The sequence below is a fragment of the Elephantulus edwardii genome, unplaced genomic scaffold (genome assembly GCF_000299155.1).
Source record: "Elephantulus edwardii isolate Elephantulus edwardi_28Jun2011 unplaced genomic scaffold, EleEdw1.0 scaffold00151, whole genome shotgun sequence".
Classification (NCBI taxonomy): domain Eukaryota; kingdom Metazoa; phylum Chordata; class Mammalia; order Macroscelidea; family Macroscelididae; genus Elephantulus; species Elephantulus edwardii.
This window is the reverse complement of record NW_006399901.1, coordinates 960,348-969,978: the sequence shown is the minus strand read 5'-3', so window position 1 is coordinate 969,978 and position 9,631 is coordinate 960,348. Positions and strand designations below refer to the sequence as shown.

At 50.4% G+C, this 9,631-nt stretch overlaps 1 protein-coding gene across 2 annotated transcripts in view; it reads left to right on the top strand.

Annotated features, from left to right (window-relative positions):
- The window catches only part of TBC1D10A (TBC1 domain family, member 10A), a 45,635-nt gene that overhangs the window by 34,575 nt on the left and 1,429 nt on the right, over positions 1 to 9,631 (top strand). For both annotated transcript variants that reach the window (XM_006894780.1, XM_006894779.1), the window contains exons 3-8: positions 2,986 to 3,093; positions 7,355 to 7,461; positions 8,206 to 8,320; positions 8,398 to 8,463; positions 9,129 to 9,318; positions 9,409 to 9,563. In XM_006894780.1, coding sequence (XP_006894842.1) covers positions 2,986 to 3,093; positions 7,355 to 7,461; positions 8,206 to 8,320; positions 8,398 to 8,463; positions 9,129 to 9,318; positions 9,409 to 9,563 — 741 coding nt within the window. The remainder of the gene's footprint in view (positions 1 to 2,985; positions 3,094 to 7,354; positions 7,462 to 8,205; positions 8,321 to 8,397; positions 8,464 to 9,128; positions 9,319 to 9,408; positions 9,564 to 9,631) is intronic.

Below are 9,631 nucleotides of genomic sequence, written 5' to 3'. Positions count from 1 at the left end.
CGTGGCGTTAGGATTGGTAGGCCACCAGACCTCTGTCTTAATCAGGGAGCTCCCCTAAACCTGTCAACCATGGGTAACCCTTTGGTGTTTGATACACCAGTGGCACACTTTTCAGTATCATAGCAACCCCAAGTTATCTCAGTAAGCAAATGACAGACAAGAACTATACCATTTAGAGCAGTGTTCTCCCACACGCAGTTAACACAAGGCAGGCCCTCAGGCCCACCTTGCTTTTAAATACAAAGGCCACCCACCAGGATTGATTGATTTAAACAAGACACTTCTAGCTGCAGCTGATTATTAACTAAAATCACAATGACTAATCAGCTTACATTTGATTGTTAATGAAATAAAAAATGAGCAAATAGTTTACAATGGATTTCAATTAAATCAGAACAACCCACCTTCCAGAATCTAGCTGCTTCACATAGGAGGCCCCAAACTGGAGACTCTTAGGCAGGACACAACTGGTTTTAATACACAAATTCAGTGCTGTTTTCCAAAAAGAGAAGGGGAAAAAAAGAGCACTTCTCTCTTTGGAGAAGAGTATTGACCATCCCATGGATGGCCAAGAGAACAAACAGATATGTCTTGGAGAGGGTGCAGCCAGAGTGCTCTTTGGAGGCAAGAATGATGAGGTTTCACTTCACATACTTGGGCATGTTGCTAGGTGGGGCTATTCCTTTGAGAGGGACATGATGCTAGGAAGGGTAGAGAGTTGGCAAAGGAGATGATAACCCTTAACCAGGTAGATTGACACAGTGACTGCTTGCAGTGGGCTCTTGTGTGTCAGGAAGTGTGAAGATGGTGCAGAACAGAACAGAGTCAGATCTTTTGTTCATAGGGTCGCTATGAGGGTATTCGCCTCGATGGCACCTAACAACAACAACATGCAACATCATGACAGGTGAAGTAAAGATTATCAATGATTTTATTTTGCTTGGATCCATAATCAACACTCTTGGTACTAATAGTTAAGAAATCAAAAGGCATTGGGAAAATCTGCTATCAAAGAACTCTCCAGTGTTTTAAAGAGTAATTATATAAATTTAAAGACTGAGGTATACCTGATCCAAGTTACGCTCTTTTCAGTTACTTGCAATGCACCTTATACATTGAGTAAGAGTGATAGAAGAATCTGTGTCTTGGAGTCCTGGTGTTGAATATCCCATGCACTGCCAAAAGAACAAGCGTGTCTTAAAATGTAATCAGAGTGCCCCTTAGATGTAAGGATGGCGAAGCTTCATCTCACATATTTTGGCATGTTGTTTAGATGAGCCAATCCTTGAAAAAAGGACATTATTCAGAGAAAGGTGAAAGATCAGTATCAGAGAGGAAGACCCTCAACAAGATAAGCACGAAGGATGGACAGAATAATTATAACAATGGGCTTGAGTATATCAGAGAGGATAAGGATGGTGCAAGATAGGGCAGGGTTCAGATCTCCTGTTCATAGGGCCATTCTGAGTCATACTTGGCTTGATGACACCTAATAACAACCAAGTAGAATCCTCTTAGCAACTGTACAGAGTAGATATTATCTTTATATTCTTACAGCAGATAAGAAATGTTCGGCTCACCACTCACACAGTTAGTTGTGTAACAACTGGATTCAGACTCCAGCAGGCCATGTGCTGTGTTCCCTATCTGCCTTTATCCCAGGCCCACTGCTTCGTATGAGGAGTGGAGGGAGTGTCATTGGCCAATTCCTCTGAAACTACCCCTGGCCACATTCTGTCAGAGTGCTGTTTCTGTTCTTACTCTCACCCTTGAGCTTGAGATCAAGGTGGACAGTTGGGGCAGAATAAGCTTCAGAAGCTTATTCTGGCTCCAGGCCCAGGGGGAGTCCAGCCTCCTTTCTTGGTTCAGCTCCCAGAAGTGAGTAAAGCAGAAGGGGCACAGAACCAGAACCCACTAGCCTGAGGGCTGCAGGTAGGAAGTGGTGGAGTAATTGTGCTCTCTAAATACTTTTCCACTCTATGCCTCTATTTCCCCATTTGCAAAAGACAGACTGGTTTTCACACTGGATCTTAGCAGTGACTGCCTTTTTCTGTAAGAACAGCTGGCATGAATTGTGTAGTAGTTTGGCTCAGAGGATAGGTACCCCACACCTTCTCCCTCACCCCTGCCGGCCTGTGAGTCATCAGGAAATCTGGGATCAGGATACTATCTAGGCACCCTGAGATTTCTTCTCTTTGTAGAAGCCCTAGTGACATAGTGGTTAAGTCCTTGCCTGCTAATCTAAAGGTGGGCAGTTCAAACCCACTAGCTGCTCTGTAGAAGAAAGATGCAGCTGTCTGCTTCTGTAAAGAGTCCAGCATTCCAAAGTGTATGGAGCAGTCCTGCTCTGTCCTGTTGGGTTGCTATGAGTCAGAATGCAACTCCCTGGCAATTGGTTTAAGTTGTAGGCTGGCTGTCTAAACATCCTCACCTTCAGACCTGCTCAAGCCATGCCTGTGCTTGTCACCTTTGAGCTGCCTTCTCAGAACCTGCAGCTCTGCTGATATCCTCCTGGGTAATACCCATGGGTCACGTCCAACTGTCGTATGATTCCATTCTGATGACAAAAGTGGAGAAATTCCTGAGTGTTGTTTAAGAGCTTGTCTCTGAAAGGTTGGTGATGGGAATCTACCTAAAGGCTCAATGGAAGAAAGGCCTGGAAATTTAGATCACCCCAATTGTGAGGTATGTCAGAATTCTTGGTAGACCTCGGGAATTCTTGTTTTATCAATAGACTAGGAAATATGAGGTCAGGAGACCCCGCCACTACCTGGATGTGGCTTATCTACTTAAAGGTGCTCCCAGCCCACAAGACCCGTGTTACTGCAGCTGTAAGAGAGTTCTCTTTTGTCCTTTTTTCTGCTTTTCTCATGTTCTCACTGACAACCCACCTTGTACTGGACTGGGGGTGGCCTGGCATGCAGTCTGTCAGGGGGCTGCCAGGATAAGTGGGTACATGGACACAACGCTTTTTTTACCTTCCAGATCCGTCTGCGGTGTCAGAAGGGCATCCCGCCTTCTTTGCGGGGCCGTGCGTGGCAGTACCTGTCAGGAGGCAAGGTGAAGCTCCAGCAAAACCCGGGGAAGTTTGACGTGAGTTTTCCCTCCTTCTCCCTCTCCATGCTCCCAAGCCTCTTGGTGTCCTCGCCATTGATAGTCCTGACCTCAACAGTATGAGTGGATTAATGAGACTATCAGTCAAATGCCCAGTTGCCCAGGCCCCAAGGAGGCGAGCTGGGCTGATTCCATGCTCTCATAACTGCCTGTCAAGGTGCTGCTTCTCATTGGAGCTCCAGCCCTAAGTCGTTCTCGGTAGGTGGTCAGATTGGCCACCTCTCATGCCACCTTCTTCTCCTACTAGCCACTCCTATCTGCCCCCTCAGGCAGTGGGCCACTGCTCAGTTCCTGCTCATCGGGAAGGACACTTGGACTCCATTCCTGACTGATTTGAGTCCTGAACACAGCAGGAATCACAGAATACTCGGCCCTTCCGTCCTCCCATCTTCTAATCTTGTTTCTTTTGAGATCTGTACTCCTGGGAGTAGTGAAGCCAAACCAGCACCCTCAGAAGTCAGTAGTCATTGTGGGTGACCTCTGTAGCCATGTCCTCCCTCCTACCTGTTGCCTATTGTCACGTGGGTGGTAAAGGCAAGACCCTGCGCCTCTTGGTATCCACCTGGAGCAAGCAGCTCTCCAGCCTGTTCCTCTGGGGAGCTGTGGGATGTAGTTGATATCTTTGGGGTTTCTCAGACTTAGCAGCTGGTGTGGTCAGGGTTTCTCTCAGGCCTGTGGGACTGGTGACAAGCAGACAGTGAGACAGAGCTGCTAGCTCCAGCTATTTTGTTGATAAACCTTGTACTTCACTGACCGCTCCTGTCCTGCCAAACCCATTCTCTGAGGAGGAGGGGCCAAGGGGAGGGCAGGACAGCCTGGAGTTTTTGTTGCTGACCTGGAGAGGCCAAGAACTTACTGGTAGCACTTGTCACTAGAGGGGCAGGAGGGCTGGTGGGTTGACTGCCTGGGGACAACAACTGGACTGTCCTTCAGTGCCCCAGTGCTAGGCTCAACTTGAGTGGCTTCTCAACCCCAGAGTCTTCCTAGTGGCTACATCCTTTCACCTTCTCCATTTCAAAGGGCTGCCTCTTGAGGGAAAGTTTCAGGGGTTCAAAGTTACTCTAGCTGGGCTGATACCAGGGACACTTGGGGCCCCAGGCCCCATTCTCCGTCCTTTGGGCAGCCAACTTCCAGCTTTTCTCCATTTTTTCGAATGTGAGCATGTCCTAAGCATGAGTTGTGTGTGGGGTGGTGGATAGAGAAAGGAATGAGCTGCCGCCAGAAGGTCTTGAACACTTGCTGGGTGAGTGAGCAGACTCACTAAAAAAAAAGAGCCTCTAAGTAGATTTTAGGATGCACTCAAACTCAGTAGTGGGTCCCTGGAACAAGTTGGAGACCAGGACAATAGTTTGGGAGCCTGGGAGGTTGTGAGAGCTACTGACCAGCAGCACTTAGCCCTGGTCACAGTGGGCCCTGAGATCACAGTGGGCCAGGCAGGGGTGGAAAGCTCCTTCTGGCTGCTTTGGGAATGTGAGCCACGGATATGACAAAGACTTGGAGGTGGTAGCATGTCCCTATCCTGAGCTAGCGCCCTCAGCCCTCTCTCTGCCAGAGCATATCAGCATGGCTGACTGAGCGTCAGCAGTTAGGCATGTTCTGCTGAGCCTGCCGGCTTCATGTTCTCCTGCACTTGTTCACTCGTCCTCCTCCTTCGGGCAGGGCAGGACCTTCTGCATCCTTTTTTCTCCTGGCTTTTCTTGGGCTTCACCTCCTGATGGCTCCCAGTGCCTCTCAGGCTCTTCCCCAGGGCTGCAGGTCCAGGCAGGTGACTGTTGTAGCCATCTTGTCTGCTAGCACCCCCACCTGCTTTGCCATTCCAGTTCCTAATCTTCCCACCCAGCCTTTCTAGCTCCCCTTTTCTTGTTCTCCCTAATTCAGGGGTGACCCAGCTGTTGGGCTGCTGAAGTACAAGTTTAACACCTTCGAGCAACTGACTTGTTGCTTTCTCAGGACCCCAGCTCCTGGAACCCCACCAGGACAGTGTGTGGGCTCTTCTTCCCTCTCCAACAAGAGCAAACATGCACTATGTTTAGACAGTACCTAGCCCTGGGCCGGATCCGGGGAGTAGACAGGACACCCACAGGTTCCCATCCGGAAGGTGTGTGAGCCGAAGCTGTGTGAGCTGCTCCGGAGGTGGCATTCCCAGCCTCCTCTGCTCAGGGGCCCTCACGGCAGCCCCTCCCTGTGCCTCTCAGCCTTGTGCACACTATCAGCTTCCTCCATGATTCTCTCTAGTCAAGTACTTGACACCTTAGTTTCTTTATTTATTTTAATACTAGTGTATTTGGGTCACAGTTAACTTGATGGAACATAACAGCAGCGTCTTATATTGGTTGTTTTTTATTTAGAGTCAACAAGACCTGTGGAGGTCTTTTGCATTTAAAAGTCATTTGTTGCTATATTTTGGAGGAACATTTTTCTAAGTGGTACAGCACTCTTCTGTCAGTTTGCTGCTACTGAGCTAACCAGGGGTTGCTGTGTTGCTGAACCTTGTGTTATTGGGGTGTGAAATGCCATAAAGGTTACCCATGTTGGGCAGTGTTTGGTGGAGCTCCCAGTTTAAGACAGGTTTGGAAGCAGGAGTGGCATCCACTTCCTAAAGAGCTTATCTCTAGAAACTCTATGAACTTTGAGAAATGACGATAGTTATAGAAAGGCTGTTTTGTTCATGAGGAAACTATGAGTTGTGCTTGACTCGACACCAGTCAACAACAACTAGTTTATATACAAAATTCTAATACATTGTTTTTCACACCAGATCCTTCCCATTTCCATCACTGCCCTGACACCCTAGTTTCTTTAGTTTGATGCTGAGACCCTCCTACTCTGGGGACCCTAGAAGGAAAGGGACTTGGCTGAAGCCACTCCTGGTCAGGAGTGGTCTCCTCCCACTTGTTATGTTTGTGGGGGACTTGGCCTTCCTTCTCCCTGCCTTCCCTGGTGCCACCCTTGCCCAGAAGCCAGCATTTACTAACCTGCTTCCCCATTACGGGCTTTCCTTTCCTTTTCTCTTTATGTCTCTCATTCTCTCCCTCTCTCTTTTCTCTTCCTTTCTAATTGAGGTATGAATTTATTTGGAAGGACATGCACAGTTCTGGGGGTTTTGATACGCAGTACATAACCATGTAACCAGCATGCAAATCAAGATCGAGTACATATAAAATGAGATCATTTCCCTTTGTAATAGTGTCATTGTTTAAAACTGATGCCTTGAGTTGTGGTGCCGGGATATCTCATGGACTGCCAAGAGAGCAAATAAAAATGTCTTGGAGAGTATGACTGCGGTGCTCTTAAGAGGGAAGGATGGTGAAACTTCGTCCCACTTACTTTAGGCTTGCTGTCAGGAGGGGCCAGTCCTTGGAAGGACACCATGCTGAGAAAATTGGAGGGTCAGCGAAGGATGGGAAGGCCCTCAATGAGATGAAATGGCTCAGTGACTGTCATGGGCTAAAGTGTGGCAGAGATGATGAGGACGGGACAGGGTAGCGTTCAGGCCCATCATTCATAGGGTGGCTGGCTATGGGTTGAAGTTGACTCGACAGTACCTAACCATGCTTAAATGTTCCTAGAAGCTCAAAGAAAAGAGTGTAAGACTTTCTGGACACCCAGCGTCCAGAAATGGTCCTGAGACTATTGTCCCATCTAAACAGTGCTCTGTTCACGATGCACGCACTCTCTTCCCAAACGGTTGACTGTAGCTCAGCAGAACCACCCTCACCACCCACAGAAGGAGGCTACATACAGGAGTCATGCGGGAGACTCCGGGGTCATCCCTGGCTCCCATTCTGGTTTCACCATTTTTCTGGCCATAGGACCTTGGGCACCTGACTGTTCTGGGCCTTTAGCCTCCTCATCTGTGCAAAGGCTATAATAATACGACCTGTCTTTTGCAATTGAGGTGAGGGCTTGGTGAGGCTATAGGAGAGGCTGGCGGTAGCTGCTGCTTTGCACTTTAACGATGTGATTATGTATTTAACTGTGATTATGTTGGTATTTAACTGAGTCCTCTGTGAAGACCCTGGGGGTGATTTCCAGCCATGGATGTGCTGGACGCTCTTGTTCACATGAGATCACTCTCAGTTTCCGGGACCTTCCCTCTACCACCCTTTCACCTCTGTCCTGAGGAAGGGTAAATCTTGTGCCTGGCAGGGCTCTTCTGGTCCTTGGAATAGCCTCATCCTGAAAGGAGTGGACCCCAGCCCTTCTAGTCCCTAATGTGTATCTTTGTGCTTACTTTTAGGAGCTGGACATGTCCCCTGGGGACCCCAAGTGGCTAGACGTCATCGAGCGTGACTTGCACCGGCAGTTCCCATTCCACGAGATGTTTGTGTCTCGGGGTGGGCATGGGTGAGCATGCTGTCCCTAGTGGACTTGGGAAATTGCTTTGAGCCCTGTTCCTTAGGGAACTAAAGAGGCACAATGAGTTTGAGGGGCTCTAGGGGCATAGAAGCCAGGTGCCCAACACTCCACCTTTAATGTGTCCCTTGTGTAGTTTGCATCTACTAGGTCCTCTCTTAGTGTCTCCTTCTGCCTTCAGGCCAGCTTGCATTATTTCCTCTCCATAGTGCTTAAGCATACTCAGCCTGGCCCTTTCTGGCAACAGTTTTGGGTGAGGGAAGGAGTTATGGCTGAGTGGGTGGAGAATTAAGTAGTATGTAAGAGACATGGAGGCCACAGGGTCCAAGACAGACTGTTGGGACAGAGCTGGCTCAGGTCCGTCAGGACCAGGCCTGGCTGAGGGATTGAACCTGGTATATGTATTAGTTGTATTGTTTTGCTTTTGAGCTGAATTGACTCATAGCTGACCCTCCAGCTAGTTTTTGGGGGCAGTTAATTGCACTGGAGGAGATTGCCGGCTGGGGGAGTGTCCCCTTCCCCTGGCTTTCTCTTGGACCTTCTGTCCTCATGTGGGCACCTTGCTCACGTGAGTCAAGGTACAGCAGTGTGAGACTGACTCCTTGGTCATTATGAGCAGGGCATCTTCTCATGGAAGCAGAGATGCTAAGACAGGCCTGGTCCAGTGGGGCACAGCCAAGGCTGTGACTGGCAAAGTCCCCTGTGTCAATTGTGCCCCACTTGCTCTCTCCATAGCCAGCAGGACCTGTTTCGGGTGCTGAAGGCCTACACGCTGTACCGACCTGAGGAGGGCTACTGCCAGGCACAGGCGCCCATTGCTGCTGTTCTGCTCATGCACATGCCTGCTGAGGTAGCCCTGGGCCCTTGGTGGGTGGTCGGGCAGAGTGTAGCCAGCAGTGAGGCTTCACATGCCTCTCTTTTCCACAGCAAGCCTTCTGGTGCCTCGTGCAGATCTGTGAGAAATACCTGCCTGGCTACTACAGTGAGAAACTGGTGAGTGCCACCTGGCCCAGGACCAGGGCAGGACAGAAACCCTGAGGGCCCTTCAGCTCTCCTGTCCAGAGCTGCGAGGCCTCTCCAGAGGTCTTCTGTGGCTTTCAGGCTAAAGTCCTTCCAGACCTGGGTTCAGGTCCCCAAAGCTCCCGTCCCCGCTCCAGCGTGCTCCTCCACCTGCTGGAAGCGGCACAGGCGGGACCGCACTTGCTCCTGCACACTGAGTTCCTTCTGACCTCAGGACCTTGGCATAAACTTTTTTCTCTGCCTGGAACCTCTTTTCTCCTCCTCCACATCTTTACCCTGACAACCCCACCTTTCCTGTGGCTCTCAGTGAGCTGTCCTTGATCCCCAGCAGGGATGCCTTCCTGGCACTTGCTGGCCCAGTGTCCCTAAGCCTATTATGTTCGGAACACTTGGCTCAGCCCGCCTGCCCCCGCCCTAAGTCTCTCTGCTGACATCTGTCACCTCCATCTTACTGGAACCTCTTAAGGTGGGAACCAGTGTGTCTACTCTGTTTATTAATCACAGTGGCCCCGCATCTCACTGCGGCCTAGCACCACGTAGGCAGTTGGCATACTGCTGAGCGGTGTGTGCCCGCCTGGGTTCAGGAGCCTAGGGCAGTCTCTCAGCAGCGGTCATGCTTCCTTGTGTTCCCGCCACAGGAGGCCATCCAGCTAGATGGGGAGATCCTTTTCTCCCTGCTGCACAGAGTGTCACCCGTAGCCCACAAGCACCTGAGCCGGCAGAAGATCGATCCCCTGCTTTACATGACGGAGTGGTTCATGTGCGCCTTTGCCCGCACCCTGCCTTGGAGCTCCGTGCTGCGCGTCTGGGACATGTTCTTCTGTGAAGGTACTGAGTAGTGCTTGGGGGAGAGCACCCCTACGTGCAGTCCAGCCCCAGAGAAACCCTCTGAAGGCCCCCTCACACACTCCCTTGCAGGCGTCAAGATCATCTTCCGGGTGGGGTTGGTACTGCTGAAGCACGCGCTGGGCTCCCCCGAGAAGCTCAAAGCCTGCCAGGGCCAGTATGAGACCATCGAGCGGCTGCGGAGCCTCAGCCCCAAGATCATGCAGGAGGCCTTCCTGGTCCAGGAGGTGCGGCCTGCCCCTTCCCCTCACCACCCGCTAGGAGGGAGGGGAGCCTGCCCCTTCCCCTCACCACC